The sequence below is a fragment of the Falco naumanni genome, chromosome 4 (assembly GCF_017639655.2).
Source record: "Falco naumanni isolate bFalNau1 chromosome 4, bFalNau1.pat, whole genome shotgun sequence".
NCBI classification, from domain to species: domain Eukaryota; kingdom Metazoa; phylum Chordata; class Aves; order Falconiformes; family Falconidae; genus Falco; species Falco naumanni.
In genome coordinates, this window is record NC_054057.1 from 51,615,639 (window position 1) to 51,636,929 (window position 21,291).

The window sequence follows — 21,291 nt, forward strand, 5'->3', positions numbered from 1 at the left end:
TGGGGTCTGATTGTAACTTTTATTATGCAAGTGCCTTTCTAGAAAATGAAATGTGAAATAAAATATTACTACTGTTGTATGTCAGAGGGCTGTCACAAGAATTAGACTGCAAGGACTCAGTTCCTTCATGATAATGTCTGCATCAATACCCAAGACAGACAGATACTTGGAAAGGCCATTTCTGTGCTTGATTGGAGTGGACAGATCATCTGTGCAATGATCTTCTCTTCCCCTAATTCAGACAGAAAATAATAAAGTCAAGGTGAGAGGCATGAGAGAGAGGGTCAGTGTGTCGGACTTACATTTTCCTTTGGGTTTCCAGTTGTGAATCCACCTGACAATTTAGGACAATGCTTGATTGTACCAAATTGCATGCAGTGTCCCATCCTGCATGTCCCAAACCTGTCTTCAGCTGAGATTTTGAAAGGAGGGCATTTCTGACAACTGGGGCTTTCAAAAGCTTTTGCCAGCCTGGCTAATGCAGAGGTGCACTGGACGTAACAAACTTAGTGGGGCAGAACACAGACAGTAGGCTTGGCAGCGTAGAGCTGGATGTGTTCTGGCAGGAGGTACATAGCACCCGCTGCTGAGTTGATTTGTCCAACTTAATAAGCATTTCTTTGTGCTGCATGTTGAGTGCAGAAGTCAGAAATCACTTTTTGGGTGTTTTTTTTCTTTTTTGGTTTTTTTTTTGTAGGTGAATTTTATACTTTTCATTAGTATTATAAGAATCCTACTGCAGAAGTTAAGATCTCCAGATGTTGGAGGAAATGACCAGTCACAGTACAAGTGAGTCATATTTTTTGATATTATATACAGAACCAAAATAATCTCTGTAAGATTTCCTCTGCCAAAACCTGCTACCAACAATTTCTGTGATAATATAATTACATTTAATTAGGAATATTTTAGATGTGGTTTAATGAAGATCTTATCACTATGCTGAAATAGAGATGAACCTAATTGTTTTGTCAAACACTAAATTCAATAAAAAATAAACAATTTTATAAAGACCAACAAGCTATTCTCGAATTGGAGTTTAACCCATGAATGAATATGCTGATGCAAAAAATATGGAGAGTAATATCTTTCTTTTAACGTGTAAAAATTTCATTTTGACATAACAAAAATTTCAATATCAAAACACTGTTTCAGCCTCCTTAATAGCATTTGTTTGTTTGTTTGTTTCTAAAATACTTTTTCTTGTGATATTTACATATATTTTAAGAGCTGGAAAGAAGTTATGTGGTTTCCAGAAAGTTAAAAATGAAATGTAATGTTTTATGTTGATTTAAAATAGCATCTATATTTTTCTTGAGGAAAGCAATAGTTTCTAACTTAGCTCAACTTCATTTCTGTTTAGACTTTCTTCTTTTTTGTTTGGTTTGAACGTCAAATCCTAACATCCATCATTGCCACAGCTTCAGAATCAAGGAACGTTGGGGGGCAATTTAAATACTTTGTTAAAATTGGATTTGTTCTTTATTATATTTCCGTATCAGTTATTGTTGTTTATTTAAATACCTGCTGGTTACAGTAATCCAGGATCGAAGAGTCTGTTGTAGTAGGTCTTAGTTTAAAGCCCAGAAATAGGCACTGAGTTTGACACTTTAGGACGTTAATACGATATTTCAATGACAAAACCTAACATGAACACTGAAAATTCAAACCCATGCAAATGGACTTTGAAAATGTGCTCCTGCATAATGCCTTTTCTTCATTTAAGAAATACTGAATTTCTGTCCTAAAAGCAGACAAAACATGGCGTGCTGAAGTAAAGCATATCTTTAAAACTAAGAGATCTAAGACCTGATGTGTTTTGTAAACAACGTGACACGTTTGATGCAAAAAGTGAAGAATTCTGATGTGCCGCAGGAAAGGCAACACAACTAGATTGACATAATGCTTTGCTTCATAGAGCTACAAAGGTCCTTTTTTGTGTTTGCTGCGTGAATTAACGAAATGTGGGAGAATCAAGTCAACTGAGATGAAATTACGCAGTTGCCGCATTATTATTTAGCACAATGACCAACCTATGGGCAGGAAAACTCCTCAAGTTTACTTCCTGTGACAGGAACTTTTCTTTGATTCCCCATGGTATTTATGTATTTTATGAAAATGAGACATTCCCTTCCTATCAGTCTCATCATTTTCCACAGTTTACTCTAGTGCTTCATAGTAAAAAATGTTCATTAACAGCGACCTTATCCTTCGTTATTCAGCCCTGTGAATTCTTTACTTTTAGCATTTGATTGCCTGATTAAGTTTGGATTGGATAGTCTTTAGCTGATACCCAGGAGAACAGTAGATTAACCTTCTCAAGAAACACTGCATCTACAGAGCAAATTAAAGGTTTGGAAGGCTTGTTTTTCAAAATGCAAATGAATTTTCTAAAATACAGAGAAGAATAAGGTTATTTTGCCTGTCTCTTCACTAAAATGTAACTGCAGTATAAAGTAATATCAGCTAGACAAAAATTATTAAAACAAGAATGGAGTGAAAGTGAGACATGAATCTAAAATGAATACTACTCATACAAGTCACCATTTTTCTTCCCTTCCTCTGTCCCACTTGCTTGTACCTTGTTCCACCCTTTTCATTGCTCATTTTACTTTTGCAGTGGGTAATGTTAAGTTCAAATAAAATCAGTTTTCCTTTTCACTTGGGAAACGGGGAAATTTGATGCATCGTCATATTCTCCAGTTGTAAATGAATTTCTTCTGCTAAGGAAACCCTATTTGTCCCACTTACTGGCATCACCTTTAGATGTGAAGGTTTTACTGTTCTTGAGAAACTTTGCTGTCAAAACCGATTATTTCCACATAAACAGATGCAGCCACTGAGACATTATGAGCAAAGGCAGGCCATGAAGACTGACACAGAAAAAAAATTTGCTTGAAATACCTTGACTTTTCTGTTAAAATAGGTAAATTCACAACAGCATCCTTTCATTGTGAAATCAAGTTATATTCATCAAGACAGTGATGAATTATGGGACTCTACATTATAATTTCATAATTTTATCTGATACCAGACATCCATAATCATGCATGACTAGCCCTGTGTAATACATAAAATTGATGTTATTAGAGTGAAATAAGTGACAGATAAGGGATAATTAGCAATGCATCATTTCAGTGGTTTCACAGGCAGTTTGTCAGAGCTGCTGTGCTTAATAATTTGAAGTTCTCCTTCCTTAACTTCAGTAGTGTATTGTGCTAAAATTTATTATGTAATTGACAACATTAAAAACTAGCTAATGGTATGTGCTTAATACCATCACTGTGGTTGTGAGATTTTAGTATTTCAGGGTAAATCTGAAATTGCTCCTGAAAATCTCACTGTTGAGATTACTCTGGATTACATTTTCTAGGCACTGTTTGGATATTGTATATGTGCAATACACAGACTAACCATATGGTCGCACATTTAAAGGAAATTAACATCAATTAATTTCAAAAGAGAGATTTTGCTTCCCATACAAGAGGATCTACCAGTATAACTTTGCAGCAAAGCATTATTCCTTTCCACTCTGAACCCATTACGCCAGGTAAAAAATATCGTGAGAGATCTGAGGGCAGTTTATGACACTTTGTGGGATGCGGTCCTCTGGAATAATGCAGTAAAACCCCACGCCAAAAAAATGTGCCATGAAACCAGGCTGGGAGCTGGCTTTATGTCAGGGACACAGCAGAGGACAGGTCCTACACCCTGCTGCTGTCCAGAGGGCAGCTGAAAAAGGGTCGGCTGGTTTAGAGGGGCTCTGTAGCCTTTTACCAGCTTTTGAAAAGCTGGAAGGTCAGCAAGAGCAAGTATAACATGCAACTGCCCACTTTGAGTTAAGAGGTTACTATGTGGCTAATGTCATAGCAAACCTGACAGGAAAACGATTTGCAATAAACAATGCTTTAGTGAGACTCTTTACAAATCTGAAGTCATACAAGCTTGATGTAAACAACATTGCATCAGGTTCTTATCTTAGAAAAACAAGAGCTCATCATTAAACTCCAGCTTTTTCTCTTTTATTTACCCAGGAGACTCGCAAAATCCACATTGTTGCTTATTCCGTTATTTGGAGTTCACTACACAGTGTTTGCTTTGTTTCCTGACCGCAGTTCCAATAATTATAAAATAATCTTTGAGTTGTGTTTGGGATCTTTTCAGGTAAATTTTAAAGTTTTTATTCGAAAGACGTTTTATTGACCTAGGTTGGTGCTGCCTACTAACTTACAAATATTGTCTCATTCCAGGGGTTGATTGTTGCAGTCCTGTATTGTTTTTTGAACAGTGAAGTAAGTCTCACCTTTCCTACGGAGGATGTTAAATACTGTTTTTAGTAAATGTATAAGTGGCCCTTTAATTTCACTCTGATACATGAAGCTGTTTCAGAAGTTGTTTGCATTCCTATTTATAGAATATATGTTTATGTACAACAGGAGAAATTAGTGTATTTGGGTGAAGAGTTAAGACCTGTTTGAAACCGAGGTGTTAGTAAATGTGTCTTCTGTTATTTAACATGATCTAATTCTAGATCCATTGTAAGTAATGTGGATTGTGCAAGTGTGGTGCAACAAGTCTAGAAATTTATCTAAAACTTGAAACACCATTTAGTAAGTATTTAGGCATAGTCCTCTGACAGAATCCAGCCCCCAGAGCAGCAGCAGATTTTCGGAAGTACTCAGCATGTAACAGCTTTCCTAATCTCAACTGAGGGAGATGCAAGGAATTCCTTTTGATATCAGCCACTTTTTAAGTAGAAAATACATTAAACAGCATGCAGCGTCTGACAGGAAGAATCTGTCTGAAGACGACACCTGCTTGCACAGGGAATTGGCAGTCAGGTCTCCTGAGTGCTATTCTGGTCTTTGATATTCATGAGATGCTTGGTGCTGGGCTAATCATTTGATTCTCTGCTTTAAATATGTGTGATTAATAGCTAGATACCAAAAGCTAATGTTGCAGCACAAGTGATACAAAACTGATTTTGAAAGTGGCCTTGGGGCATCTCCTTACAGACAGCACAGACACAGTCTTTGCCTCTGTTTTGTAATCTTTGTAAAAACTGATTTGATACTTTAGAGGGGAGGGTTGCCACCCAGAGGGACCTTGACAGGCTTGTGGAGTGAGGACACGCGAACCTCATGAAGTTCAGCAAGACCCAGTGCAAGGTCTCGCATCTGGGTTGGGGCAACCCCCAATGTCAGTTCAAATGGGGGGATGAATGGTTTGAGAGCTGTTCAGCGAGACGGACTTGGGGATGCTGGGGGATGAAAACTTGGACATGAGCCAGCAATGTGCACTCGCAGCTGAGGAAGCCGACTGTATCCTGCATCAAGAGAAGCGTGGCCAACAGATCAAGAGAGGTGACTGTCCTCGGTGCAAGAATGGCGTGGACCTGTTAGAACGAGTCAAAAGGACAACCACAAAAACTATCGGAAGACTGGAACACCTGTCCTATGAAGAGAGGCTGAGAGAGTTGGAATTGTTCAGCCTGAAGAAGTCTTTGGGGAGACCTTATTGCAGACTTTCAGTATAAAAAAAGGGGATTATAAGGAAGATGGAGAAAGACTTTTTAGCAGGGCCTGCAGCAACAGGACAAGGGGTAGCAGTTCTAAACGGAAAGGGGGTAGATCTAGATTGCATGTTAAGGAAGGAATTTTTTCTGAGTGTGGTGGAGACCACTGAAACAGGTTGCCCAAGGAAGCTGTGGATGTTCCATCACTCGAAGTGTTTAAGATCAGATTGTATGGGGCTTTGAGCAACCTGGTCTAGTGAAAGATGTCCCTGCTCATGGCAGGGGAGGTGGTCTGGATGATCTTTATTGTCCCTTCCAACCCAAACCATTCTATGATTCTATTCCTGGAGATCCCTATTTGACAGCCAATAAACATAGAAAAGCTCCTCACGTAAAAGAACATTTTCATCTCGTGCATTTTCTTTTTAACACAGGTGCAAGGGGAGCTGAAAAGAAAATGGCGGAGTTTGTGCTGGAAGCAGACAGCAGGCAGGGATTACAGATTCCACAGCTCTTCGATTTCTCGAAATGGATCAGAAAGTGTTTCCCAGCTTCACCGGAATTCAAGGGCTCACTCATTTATGCAGACAGAGACCACCATGATATAAATCAGCTATGTCCCCCAAAACATGAAAACCTATGGGATGTCATTCATTATGCAGCTTGATGTGATATTTTATAAAGTGTACAGTTTAGTGCTTTGCCTTTCTACATGTTGGTATTTGAGAAATTGGTTTGTGCGGCCAACCAGTTAATACAGACACCTGCCCTGTGGATGCTTTCTGGTTTTTTTAAATGGTATTCATATTAATTCTGATGTTCTCTTGCTGCTTACTAGCCATAACTATTCAAAACCTCATTTACTATAATGAGTAAATTTACTCTCCAATATATCTAAAAGATGTATGGTATCCTGTTCCATGCAGACTGCTTTGCTACATGTTGAAAATTTAAGATGGGAAGCAAGAAAATTTCTTACACTTTATTTATAATAAGGAGAGATTTCTTTCCTTAAGGGTTAGGAAATTCTTTCCTAATTATGGACAATAAAATAAAAATAAATAACGTAAGACTATAATTAACCGCACTGGGATTTTAGTGTGCTAATCCAGGAGATTATTAACATTATTTATGCAGAGGGAAAAAAGGTAGTACTTGGCCAGTTGTATACATTTCAGAGGTTACATTCTACAGAGTTTGATTCCAATCCTGTTGGTATGTTTAGATGCAGAAAGTAGAGCTACCTTTGTAGTCCATACAGAAAGGGCTGATAAAGCATCAGCATTTTCCAGTAGTGCTGTTGCAATCAGTTCTTCTCTTCTGTTTAAAATCAGAAATATGTATTTATCTGTTATTAAACAATTTTCTGAAGAGGTGCTTTATTGCTAAAGCAGTCTGGCATAGGATGAACAACCTTGGATAGCATATTACCCTTTGAAAATATCATTTTAATATAATATTTTCATTGGAATGTGTCTCTAGAAGTACATACTCGGCAGCTAAAACAAGGACTATCGCAATAAAGTTACAACTCCCATTTAATGAATAATGTAAATTCTTTTAGCTTAATTATCCTCTGTATCTCTGAACTGATTTAAAATATAGTCCCGACCATGACTCCAGCAAAACAAATGAGATAGAGTCCCTAAAAATTACCATAAAAGGCATAAATAGAAGGAATTCTCAACAACGCCAAGCATCTTATGTAGCCACTTTGCAAAAAAAAAAAAAAAAAAAAAAGACATAGAACTGACAGATTCTTATAAATATACACAGAACTTTTGCACTGTTTAAGAGAAATAAACCCACTGATGTTTACTTTCCATGTCACGTTTAACCATGTCCACTCTAAACAGCAAGTAGGAACAATATGTATTTGCATGAGCACCTCTGATCCATAAAAATAATTGCCCTGATATTTCAGATAACAGATTGTATAGCACTAGCAGAATCCAAGGTCCGTAATATTACCAGGTAAAGGGAAGAACAGCAGCAAGGGCATGTCTTGGCACGCATACATGTACATTCTGGAAGATATTACAAGTGCTGGAAATATTGTTGGCAGCCATCAAAGTATCCATACACCTTTCGGTCTGACTTAATTTAACTATTTATCAGTCAAACACAATTTATTTTAACAGGATTACCCTGGAGTGATACAAAGTTATGTCAGACCAAAGATAGAAAAGGCCCCGTGGTTCACATGAGTACTGCAGAACTGGTAGTAACTGTGAATCTTATGTGACACCAACCTTTACGTAGTAGGTATCATTTGACTTAACAACCACTTGAGGAATTATTACTTTCCGGTTTGACTTTAAAGAAGCTACTGATCACCTCCAGTCAGCACGTTTTCTGCTGACCCTAGGTGAACCATGAGATTCTGGAGTGAAGTAGGCCGCCTAATGACAGTCCCATGGGGTCTGTAAGATGCGCCTCTAGACACGTATTTAAACTAAATATATTCCCAAAGGCTTCAGACTCAGAAACCACTGCTAAACTTCAGTATTTTTCCTGGATCTCTGTAGAACCTTATCAACAAACTCTTAACTGCAAATATATGAAGACATGTTGGAGCTCTGGGGGCTGCTCCTATACCTAAATTAAAGACATCTGTACACTTTAGGCTTGTTTGTCTCAAGTGGCATTGTGATTACTTAGCTCGCTGAGATGTGACGTGCAGGATGTACTTTTTTCCCAAATTTTCTTGGGTAGAAAGTCACACTTAACAAGCATTCAAGTGTACTCATCTTTATTTTGAAAAGGTGTTTTTTGAGTGAGTTAGCACACAGACAGAATGATGGTGTAGAAACAGAGATTTCAAGCAACCATTTCTATCAGTCTGTGTGGTGCATCACTAATTATACATGTTTTTCATTCATTGCATCACAGCAAAAACTATCTTTGTCCTTATTAGGTGAGCATGGAGACAATCTGCATTTTAATTTCTGGATTATAAAACAGAAAATCTTAAAAAAGAAAATACATTTTAAGTTGCAATGATACAGCATAATTTCCTTTACCAGGGCCACAGATGCATTTGGCTTTAATTCTACTTCTCATGTAGGGACTAATGTCATATGAGATAATGAAGTTGCACCAGTGGGAGAACATAGGTTATATCACTAAGTTTGTAAAGGACATTGAAGAATGGCACACAAGGGAGAGTGATGCTGTGTTTATTCTTCTTTCTAACCAGTGAAAAGTGCAGTACTTTGTAGTACCTTATCCCTCTATCAAAAATCATAGAATTGAAATACAATAAATAGATTTCTGGGGGGCAGTTTAACTTCATAATGCTTGGTGCAAGCACTTTTATGTCTGTAAAGGCCTACGGGGCACTGTGCTCACTTGTTTTTACTCCCAGAAAATTCTGATTTCCAAATAATTTTATGCAACATTACAGCATCAACCCCATCATCACCTGTTTGACTTCGGCTGCCTTGTCACGCACAGATACACATCATATTAAACATATATAAAAGCTGCAAAGCAGTTTGACAAATCTAGTACTCGATCAATGTTCTGCATCTTTACAACACCCAGGAACAAGATAGTTTCTCGTGGCTTTGTCTGTCATTGCATTTTGCACAGGGGGTGTGGCGTTAAATGCTCCTACTCTGTGCTGTGGTGACACAAAGAGTCAAAAAGACAATGCAAGAAATAATCATTTGGCCTCAGTCATCCCTCAATCTAGTTCTGGCTCATCCTAACAGCATGAGGGCAGGAGGTCAAGACAGCAAGACAAGTGTACACTTTACCGGCACAGCCTTCTGACATCATGCTCCTCCCTTTTTTTTTTTTTTCCTTTACTGCCTTTTTTCCTTTGGCTGCATCAGAGTCCAAGCTGAGTTGGAAAGTCTTCAGAGCAGGAAACCTTGGGGTTTGTCCCCACTGAAAAGCCAGCACCAACTCATGTAAAGTTACTAAACAAGAATGGTAATACAATTCACTCTCATACTGTGGTTAATTGTTGTACTTTACTTTCCTTGGAGCTGCCAGGGTGGCACCATTCATTTTTGTCAGCATTACCTGGTGCTGATGCCTGAGGGCCTCTCCAGTTGCTAACCATGATCAAAATCTAAATATATAGCGAGTGTTGACTTAAATTTTTCTCTGCAGATTCAATTTCAGCTAGGTGCTTGATAAACTCAGGTGAAATTCATCTGCCCTGGTTTTGGTATATCTGAAAGCTAGATCTCCGTCTCTGAGCTAAAGACTCTTTTTAAGTGCCTTCCATAGTCATCATAGAGAAATAGGCACTAGTTGAAGATGATTCATCCGATGTTCAGCTGAGCATCTAAGGTAGGTAAGCTGAATCACCTTTTTCTCTACACTTACTATAAAATGAGCACAGGGTGGCTGGCTAGTGCCTAGGTTTCTCACTCTACATCTGAAATTAGGCAAGACTAATCTCTCCAGAAAAGGCCATTCCATTATCTGGCTAATATTACCCAGACACTCCTTTTTAAGCCAGGTAACTTGGGCTGGCCAAAGCCATCCTCCAGGACATGTGCAGCATGATTCAAAAGTTCAGGCAATGGAGGATCCCTCCATTCATTTGGTAGGGTGTCACTGTGGTTGACTGCCTTCCATGATGAAGCCAATAGCCTTATGTCCCACTTTGATTTGCCTGGCTTCCGTGATAAAGCCAAGAGCCTTATGTTGTGTTTTGATTTGCCTGGCTTCAGCTTTCTGCAGTTGTTTTGGGTTAGGTGTTTGGCTTTTTGTCTGTTGCAGAAGGCTCATACACCAAAACAAAGTGCTACAAAGACTACTTCTTTATGTGAAGTCTCTTGTAAATCACCCTTTAAATCATGTCTTTATTTCCTCTTTGAGAAACTGAACGTCAAATGCTTCAAATTCTGACAGTGAGGTATTTTCTCAAATATTCTTCCTGATTCTCTTCTGTGCCCCATTCCATTCATAATAGCTTCAGCCAAGAGAAGCAAAGAAATTATTTCAGTATCTCCTCCTTCAGGACTGCAGACACCATTAACCATATTTCTCACACCCACTTGCAGCTCACCTGTTCATACCTTTGAAATATTTGACTTTACATTTTAACTGAGCAGGAACTGGCTAGTAACATGCAATGAGATTATTGCTGGCATGTTTTTTGCCATTTAAACTTTTCAAAAATATGTTGGCTTTGGTTTCTGGGTCAGGTGCATTAGTTTGCTTTGCAAAATAACTTTGGAGAGTACCCTTTTAGCCATTGGAAAGTGCTGGCTTTCTTGAAATTTTAAGATTTTGAGATGTATTTAAGTACTCCATGCACTTCAGTATGGAGTGCACGAGAGCCCAACAGATTGCACCCGAGTAGCATGGCGATGGGTGCTGCAGGCAGCCGCTGAGGAACTACCCAGTTTAAGCATACATTGGAATTGTACTGTAGCAGCAATAACTATTTGCTGGCAAAAAAGCTTTACAAAAAGCCTTCTACAGTCAAGTTGAAGGTAGCCTACCCTACTCTGTAGTATCTACTTCATGTCCTGATTTACCCCAGACAGGCTTCCCTCTGTCTTTAACGTGGTGAAGGGGAAAGCAACAGGCATAGACCCTCAGCAAACCAGAGGATCTGTCTGATATAAGGCATTGCCAAGTGCACATCTCACATGCTATGCATAAGGACTGAGCAGCATCATTTGCATTATTTTTGTCTTATTTTTGTGAGTTCGAAAGAACATCCTCTGTTGACTTAATTTGTTCATTTCAGCAAAGCGATTGTGAATAAAGTCCAAATTCACTTTACACAGATTTTTCAGACATCCTAATGAAAAATCAGTCATTAAATATGCCTGGTAGAAAGGAAGAACCGGCAAGTAACCTGCAGAGAAAGCTGCTATGTATATAAGGGTTATTGTCTGAGAAATTACTGTCTGCGCATAGTGATACAGGAAATACTTTGACTAATAGAAGTACCATCAGGTTACCACGAGTGCCTATCTAAGCTGTGGGCTGTCAGTACTACCCTGGCATAACCAAATAGCAGAAGTTCGTGTGCAGTGCTGTTCTGTTAATGGGAGGGGTGGGGAGTGGGGGGAAGTTTTCTAACATAAATGTTATCCTGATGAACTCTTGTAACATCCAAAAGGAGCATTGTGTGATACAGTTTAACCACTCTGTGTTGAACCTGGCTTCTGCCCAATGATAATATTATGTAGTTAAAACTAAGTCAGTAACATTTCCATTGTCAGCTAAACCAGTGACTGAAACGTCCCAAGCCCCTTTATTTCCCAAAGCACTAATAATTTTATGGTGTCCTGCAGCTTTATTTCCCTGGCACATTAGTATGAGTATTGCTTTGAAATTCTCTTTTGTCATCTTTATCGAGAAATTTTATCTGTCAAGCATGGTAAAAGTTAAGCATTATGTAAATGAATGTGATTATTTTTTACAGAATGTACAGACTATGAAGTTGTATAGATTAACATGTGTAAATAGATTTCCTTTTCATACTGTAATTCACTCTTTTATTCTGGTTTTGCTCTTTTGCTTTGTTCTGTTTTCAGTTTTTAATGTCACATACCTAACAGCCTTCTCTGAGATATGTTATATATAAAGCTGTGAACAAATAAGCGTTTACATCTTTATGCTATTGGAGATAATAGTAGTTAGTAACACCACAATGGACTGAAGAGGAATCAGAGAATTAAAATTTTAAAAGTTTTGCACAGAAATTGTTGTGTGGGGTTTTTAAAAAAAATGTGTAAAATGATGCCATTTTCTTACTGATTCAGTGGATCAGAGCCATGCTGAAGGATGTGGCTAAGTCAATATTTCAGTTTTTAATTCAACAGCTCTAAGACACACTTGTTAAAGAAAACCATCCCCTTCCTGAGCTACTCCACTGAAGGATACATAGCTGCATGCAACCAAGATGTGCTCGCAGGGGTGTGAGAATGGCACACACATAGAGCAGACCCAGGTGATCCCATATGTTGTGTATGTCAACACCTGAATGGCCAGGCCAGCAACTATTTTTGACTTACTGTGTCTTGCTTAATTTAATTGTCCAGGTACCTGTCAGAAGTGCAGTATGATGGAGCTAAAACATGGCTAAAAAGCCATGAGATCTTTTCTGAAGAGGGAACATAATATAACATGTATTTCTTCCCTAAAAAATATGTATCTGTAATGTATACATTTTAGAAAATCAGATGCACTCATAAACCAGATTTTCAAAACTGAAAACGGTCCTCCTGCCTTGGCAGCTCAGGGATCCTCAACAATGTAATTAAAATTGAATTGTATTGCACTAAAATCAAGAGGCCGAGGCTGCTGCTGCCATGGGAATGGGCACAGAGAGGAGACACACTGGGGTGGCACTGGCAGTGCTGCTAGCGAGGCCATTGAGGGAGGTGAGCATGCATGGAGGAGGTGGTGACACCTGATGAGGCAGCATGTCTCCCTCAGCAGCAACACCACACAGGGACAAAGCATGCAGCACTGTTTTGCTGTCTCTTATGGACCAGAAAGTCCATCCCCTTCTGTGTGTTTCCATAAGTATTACAGAAGCTACAATACCCAGAGGGGTCTCCTGACCTTTTGAGGGACCTGAGCTGCCAACCTCTCCCATCTTACATGTGTGCCTCTGTGAGCTGCGTACCAGTCTGAACCCTTGCAATCAATTACATGACTGCAAAGCGCTTCAGTGTCCCTGCCCACTGCACCTCCTCTCTCCCCCATTGCTAACTGGGCAGCCCCACAACCAGATCACCTTGATGTCTGCAGGTGAGCTGCTTTAGGGCTGATAGGCCTGAACCTTCAGGAAAGCCAGGGTGCAGGTGAACCCAGACCCTGGCAGCAGCATCCATTCCCATTAGTGCCAGCAACCATGCAGGCAGGTTTCCATGGCAAGTGAGTCCTGTCAAATGCAAAAAATGGATCCTTTAAAACATTTCTGGATAATTTTAATGCTATCGATGCTGACAGACTCCTGGAGCTAGAGGAATGCAGGTCCCCAGAATAAAAGCATATTGGGGATGGGAGATTGTAAGGGAGCCCGCACTCAAGAAGCAGCTTCAAGAAGCAAACGCTTCTGTAACTTCTGCATCATTGTGCTAGGTGTAGCACAGGCTGCAGGAGTCTCAGCTCTGTACTTGTAACCACTGGCCCACAGGCAGGCTTGACCACAGCAAAGCTGCCGGTTTTCTCTAATTGTACCAAGAAGCCTCCGAGACATTTGAAAAGGTAAATGAGATCAGCGACTGGGATGGCGAGAGTCAGAAAGACTGGCTGCCTTCCCCTCCTCTCTGTCAGAGAGCTGACCCAAAGAACTACAGCACACAGCAAAAGAAAATGTATTGCAAACTGTGTGCGTCTGTTTATATATGTGTGCGCACAAGTTCGGGTGTGGGCTGTAGAACGAGGCTGCTGTTATAGGACATCTTGTTTTCCCTTGGCAGTGCGTACAGACCAGGAGGACAAACTGGGCTCCCAGTGGGAGGCCTAAGAGCCTGCCGTAGGGAAAAGCAGCAGCCTACACCACAAACTGCAGCCTGCTGGATAAAGGCAGGGTCTGTGTGTACCCTCCCCACAACACTGCCTTGTCCATGTAGTTTGAGGGGGTGACTTCTGCTGTGGAGGCTCCATGTCAGGATAAAGATTGTTCCAGTTTGCAAGGGGGATTCCTTGGACTGCACGATGCTATTGAGTTAATACAAAGTTCCAAATAATCAGATCCTTTGTGTCCAACTGAATAAAATAAAACACTTTCTATTAATAAGTTCTATTATTTATGATTGACTATATTTGAATATCTCATCTTTCTTTAACAACATAGGTTGTGATATATTATGAACTAGCTGACATGCAATTTAAATTGATCTATTGCTTCAAACCATTTAGTAAGTAAATGTATGTTGCATCAAACCATTTGATAAGTATATGTTGTATCAAACTAGTCACAGATTTTTCACATAGGGAAAATATTTTTTTCTAATGATATCCTACAGGATATGGTCAGTGCCCTAGGGTATTCAATTAAACATGAGTATCAAATTTGGAAGAAAAAAGAAATCAAAATTAAGAGCTGTGCTTTATGTTGAAGCCTGTCTTTATTTCTGAGCTGGTGCCTTTGTAATTGAGACTGCTTCTCAACACAATCCTGTTAAGCTGTGAAATCCTCTGTTTGGAAAGGCTTTATTTAGCAATAGCCCTCAGCCACTGCTTATCCCTAGTTTCCTGCTTACATTCTTCACCTGCTCTTAATTAATGCCTCGGGCTTTGGCTGCCTCTTTGTAGGATATGAAAAAAATACTCTGCAAATAATGAGGGAATCAGTAAGCAAGTTTATAACAATATAATAACGGATCCTGACTACTAGGGGACATTTTGTTATACAGAGCTGTATTCGTGAGAAGCAATTTGAAAATTAAAATATAATCTGAGTAATACATAAAATTGTGCTGTAAAGGATGATTGTGTCTTAGCCAGGTGACAAATTGGACAATTTAATCATTCCTGCATATTTTAGCTTCTGTTATTCAGATAAGTAGCCAAACCATATAGCCTGATTTTAAAAACACTTAATTTGACCTTATTACTCAACAGTAAAAACACGAAGAAAAACAGTTTTTCCTCAAACACACAACATCTTTAAAGAATCATCTTAATTTTGCCTGTGAAGACCACAACATCCTGTTTCTTGCATTAGGATAATGATTTATCAATTTAGATGCTTGAAAGTACCATTTTGTCTTGTAACATATGGACTTAAAACTGTTACTAAGTTTTTCAAAAATCCTTTAAAATCCCAGCATATCCCTTGCTTAGGGTATAGCTCTGGTTACTTGTCCTGGTGCCCCAAATATGAGCTGACTCCAGCTTGGAAGATACAGGCAATACTGGGGTTTTGTCATTTAGACCTTTTTTACTTCTATCTAACTTTAAACATCTCAGTGAAGTGTTCTATTTATAAATCCCCTTTTTGGCTGAATGCAAAGCCAAAAATCCAGCCCAAGCACAGATCCTGCCTCTGGGATCTCTCGCATCCTGCCCCAGCCAAGGGCTCCAGTAAGGACTTGCCTGAAGCCTGCGACGGGCTGCAGGGGGGTGGCCCGTGTCCCTGCAGTGGGGTCAGCAGCCCTGACAGTGATGCTGCTCCTCACGCACACATTTCGCTCACGTTGGCAGTCTGACAGGGCTGTGCTACAGATACGTTGGGGTTTTCCCATTCTTTCAGCTGCTTATGAAATCTGAATCTTAATTTAAACAGGGTTATCATTATTTTTATGGTCCCACTCCCACGACATTCAGTAGGAAGACATTTACTCTACAACCTTCTCTAGCTTCAGTGCAGTGAAATACCGAATTTATAGCTTTGAAACAGCCTAATGAGGGGGAGGGTTTTATTTAAAAGGATTAATGTTGAGTAGCAACTGTCCTTGGATGCACAAATGTTAGCAGAAGGAGTTTTTTATGGTTCTGCTACCTATGCAAATTTCCATACCAAAATCAAATATTGACTGGTATCGCATAAACTGAGGCTGGAAGCTACAAAGTTGTTTGTAATCACCAGAGGAGTGAGGTTTTGAAAAAGCCTCATGGCATCTAGGGAGAAATCCACTTTTAGATTCCTGTTTATATGGCTTAGAGGGAGCAATATGGTATGAGTCTAAAACAGCAGAAGGTTAGACCTCCTGACCCATGTGCTTATACTTCCTACACTCCCATAAAACTAATGGATCTTGGGGGGGGGAGGCAGGGTATTAACTGCATTAATATTCCCAAAGTTTTGGGAAGAAATAGGAAAAGATGAAAAAAATTGATAAACTTTTCCAAATCTGAGAGTCTAAACACGTAAATGAATCACAAAAATCATTAGGTTTTGATCTGTTGTCAATTGCTATCATAAAACTCCCTATTAATGCTATTTCAGTCATTTGTTTCAGCTGTAGATTTAGTCTGACACAGCTCCATTGTGCCTGGATGAACAGCAACTGCTGTTGACGTAGATACTTTGGAAGAAAATGCGAGTACTATAAAGAGATTTTTAGTCTAAGTTAGTCTTCTCCCTCTATTGTGCTGTGTATTCATTCCTAGCCTAGAAAAGTTCTTCCAATTACCTATTCAAATACCGATCCATGAATAGTACAACTGTACTTCTATATATGTTCTCCAAATGTCTGGGCTGAATAGTTTATTTTCTGAGTTGTAATTATTCATCTCAGCATTTGGCAATGCTTTTGAGTAGTTTTAACTTTCCTCACACAATGTGCCATCAGGTTTAAAAAATAGTGGTTTCTTTGGACAGTTAGGATACTGAAGCATTAGATTGGCTTATGGGGTAGAAAGGGGCTTCTGACCTTTACAACTAACTTGCAGTTGACTGCTTTAGTACATTTTAAAAATTCAGATTAATTACAAATGTTAAATTACAGAAAAAGGATGTGAGGTTGGGGAAGAAAATGGGATCAAAGCAAGAATCTTACTTTGAAGAAATAATATACTCTGGGAAGATGTAGGGGCAAAGGGAAGCTTGTTTTTTGGGGGGGCACATGTAGTATGAGGTGGGTGGAAAAAAGGGTTGTCACAGAAAATCAAGAGCTTTGCTGAATATCCCATTTGGGTCAATCACTATTTGGGGACCATATACATCAGGAAATGCAAATGGTCCTCCAAAAAATTTCCAGCATGTATGAATGAAACTAAACTGGAAACATGCACTGCATATAAAACCTGAGCAGTTTTTCTCCAGTTCGCAGCCAAGTTACACAGGCTGAAAAGTTTAGGTGAATGTACCTATCAGTTGGTGGTCTACATTTCTGTCCTCCTAAACAGAAGTCTTACATATTTTTGGTGACTTGAAGGCCTTTTTTTTTTGCTCTCTACATGCAGCAAAATGAAAACTTTTCTGAGTAAAGAATAGGATTGGGAAACACTGATTCATCTGCAAAGACAGAAAAGCCAGAAGTCTCTCACACCACCAGACCAAGACAGCATTTTTACACCAATAAGCATATAAGATAATACATTTCAGAGGCATTTAATATAAGTCATGATTCTTGGTCTTATTACCAAACTTAAGTACTGTGGCATTAACTATGTCAGCTGATGGATTATGTTTGCTGTGATTCCCAAAACCAAAATCAATAATAGAAAAATAAAATTCTTCAGGCTTCCATATGGCTTGAAGTATTTCCACTGTTTCAGAGATTATTTTCTGGACCCAGCATGACATTATTCTTCCATTTTCCCAAACCAAAACACAGTGATCTTGGCTTTCACTATGTCCATTTTGTACCCATTTAATTGCAAATGGTTCACTAACGGTACAATCCCAGTAGCCAGCAGGCTGCTAACCATTGTCACAGCACTCTCCAGACTATCAAGCTGCAACAAGGTCTTTCACTACCTCATACCAGCACACTCTTCATACAGTCCCTCTGCTGCCTTCTCCTTGTCTCACCTCATCCAGGGCACATGTTCTCTCTCCTCCTGCTTCTTCCTCCAGAAGTCAGACCACACTGCCACTCCTCCTCCATCTGACACACACCACCCCCTCTCCCACTGCCTCATTGCTATTTAACCACTTAGCAGGAACGAGCTACAGCTGCACATCATCCATGTCAATCAACCCACTGCCTCTGAGGCAAGGCCACAGCTGCATGTCATCAATGTTGATCAACCCACTGCCTTCATCCCTCTACAAACCATCAAAGTATAGATCAAAACCAGCTAAACAGAATGCCAGTTTTTGATGATTCATTAATTTGCCCTTCAGTTTTCTACTTGCAAATAGTTAACATTTTGTTTCTTCATTAATACAGCATGAAGTTTGTCATTTACCTCTGTAAAGCCATACATTTCAGGCATGCAGAATCAAATTCCTGCAATGTAATTTATTGCCCATCCCAACCTCAACTATGTCTCTGCTATTCCTGACATTCATTCAATCTGTTCTTCATGTCCCTCTGCAGCAGGGACTAAACATCCTTCCCAGGGCAGAAATCCCATCAGGGAATATTTTTGTCACAAGCTGTGGCTGGTGAAGGACCTATGCTTTGTGTACAGCCTTTCTTCAAGTGGGATCCACAGATGTTCTCATATCATGGTAGTTCTTTGGAGAAAAATAGTTGCTGCTCTAAAATAAGACTTCTGCAATGTGTTTTACTTCAGCTTCTACAATGAACAAAACTCAAAAGCAACAAAAAAAATCCAGTTATCTGTTGACCATAAAGTTTTATTGCTTTAGGTATTCATATTTTCAGCTACTGCTCTACTGTATCTGCTGGGGATGTACAAGTGATGGTATGATAACAGCTAGCAATATGTGCCCATCTCCTTCAAACGAACATTCTCTCACGCCCATTCAAATACCTAACGGAGTACATTTAGACCTTTAAACCTATATTTAAGTCCTAAAATATCAGTGGATCTTAAGGAGATGTTCTGGCGTTTTACTGATCATAAACACAGTTTAAAGGAACAGTGCTTGTTCTTCCCCTGCTTATGCTTCATGGTTTCAACATAAATTATACATGATCTTGAGAATCCCTTACCAACATTTACCCATCTTACAGCATCAGTTCGTAAGTCATCTTCTGCATTTCCTCAGGATGCAGTTTCTTCTTTTGCAATACTGTGAATACTTCATGATGTTTTACATATTTCCCTTTGATCTATATAGACACTTCTTCTCTGGTGTTGGTCCGCACCTTATTATTGTCTCTGGATACATTTTTAGAATCGTTACAGCAGGGGGAAAACAAGATCAGAGATACAGCTGGGATGAGACCGTCATGAGACCCCTCAGGGCAGGAAACTGAAACTGGTACATTAAACTAAAGGGGCAAGTGCCAAGGCAGGGAGCTGGAAGACCAGAACACGTCAACATGCTGCAAGAAAGGGCTTTGAGCACCCACACTGCCATGGGCAGAGCCAAGGAGATACAACCAGAGCCCCCCACAGAGGGCTCTGAAACCTTTTCCTAGTGATCTCAGTGTTGACATAAATTGACACCCTAATAAAAGAGCATGAGGGGAGGGCTTGGATCAGCTGCAGCAGTGCTGAGGGGGCTCTTTTGAAGGCTTTAGTTTACATATTTTAGTAGGGACAGCAATCTTATCTAGGGCCATTGAACAGCAGGGCAGATAACTCCAGACTTGCAGTATGACCTCCCAGCTGTGGGTTCCAGCAGGATCTCTGGCTTATACATCAGAAAGTCTTGCTATCGTTGCTCAAGATTTCTGTTTATTATTTCAGATATCTTCTTGTAAATATCAGTTTTAACTCCTGACATGGTGTTTCAAGTACTGAGGTGACTGTTAATTATGGATCTGATGTATGGCTTGAGAATATCATGGGAGTTACTTAAATCAAGATGGCTTTTATCATAGTTAATTACTAAGACTTGAGTGACCTGATGTAGCGCTACATGGAATGGATTCTAGCAGGCCTGTAACTATAACAGTGGAAGGAGAGAGCTTGAGTAAATTAAAAACAGTTTCAGATTTTGAAGATAGAGGATACACTGTGCTGTTCACAAGACATAAGAATGACCAGCCAAGATGCAGAGGGCCATTAGGCCACATTTTGTTTCTTCTTTTCTTGGTGAATAATAACTCAGAGCTAGCTTCTAAGTGAATTTCAACTGACATTAAACAAGTAAACACATATACAAGTCCATCTAGGTCCCAGTATCACTTAATATTCTTTAAAAATCAGCCATTGTAATGTAGATGAGGAATCCAAACAAGTAGAGAGACGAACCCACTTATTTTCCTTCTAACCTTCAATGCAATCCTATTTTTAAAACTGTTGAATGTTATGGTAGCATAATAAGAGTATTAGTCTGTATTACTACCTGTACAGCTGAATAATTCTGAATGATGTTTACAGTAATTCCTATAGCCTTGTTTCTCATATATAGTTCCTTTCATCTTTTCTCCCCCACATAGTGATACTGTTTGTGATTTATCAGATGCTGGTTCAGTACCCAATTAACACACCACAGAGCTGATCACTGGACACTGAAAAAAAAATAGGATATAAATCACTGAAACAGGACACAATAGGTGCAGAAGTTACTGTGCCATGAATGATTGTAGTTGAGAATGGTACAGTGTATTTAAAGTACTTCAGGTTCTCCAGTAAGTCTCACACCATCCAAATTAGATAATTGTCGTTAAAGTCATGTCTTTATGACATGATGGGGAAGAGTAAGTAAGCTAGAACTTGTGACTTTCCCAGGTCATCAGTTATTGAAAAACAGAGATTTGCCTACAGATAAAATTAGTGTTCCAGGAATAGACAACTATGTGGACTTAGAAGTGAGGGCTGACTTTCTGTCTTCATAGTGTCAGAGTCTCATAAATTTATTTCAAATACCATCTTACTCCAAGAATCATTCAACAGAATTCTATGTTCCTGCAAAGGGAAATAATTGCAGTAAATCAATGATAAAGACTGCAACTATCTGTTATAAACTGAATACTGTGTATATGTCTGCTAGTTTGCAAGAGGTGGGTTTGTTTTTTTTACCTATTTAGAAACATTTCTGAATGCATTGCTATATCATAGATAGTACAGCTTAGCATACTAGATAAATCAATTATCTTACAGTCACCTATACCAAATGCTTCAGGAAAAACACATCTAAACATTGTTACTGAACAATCTCTGCTTGGTTTCTTACTAACCCAGAGATCATGGTTTTCACGAAGACACATGCCAACACTCGGCTCCCCCTATTGCATTTTAACTATTCCATAACGTTCCCTCCGGACTGATCTTTTTTTTCCACTCCTACCCCACTGCAGACTGTCCTT

The 21,291-nt window shown here is 39.3% G+C and overlaps 1 protein-coding gene across 2 annotated transcripts in view; it reads left to right on the forward strand.

Annotated features, from left to right (window-relative positions):
- The window catches only part of VIPR2 (vasoactive intestinal peptide receptor 2), a 62,155-nt gene extending 49,961 nt beyond the window's left edge, over nucleotides 1-12,194 (forward strand). For both annotated transcript variants that reach the window (XM_040590218.1, XM_040590217.1), the window contains 4 exons: nucleotides 698-789; nucleotides 4,035-4,164; nucleotides 4,251-4,292; nucleotides 5,950-12,194. In XM_040590218.1, coding sequence (XP_040446152.1) covers nucleotides 698-789; nucleotides 4,035-4,164; nucleotides 4,251-4,292; nucleotides 5,950-6,123 — 438 coding nt within the window. In that variant the 3' untranslated portion in view covers nucleotides 6,124-12,194. The remainder of the gene's footprint in view (nucleotides 1-697; nucleotides 790-4,034; nucleotides 4,165-4,250; nucleotides 4,293-5,949) is intronic.
- Nucleotides 12,195-21,291: the final 9,097 nt, after the last annotated feature.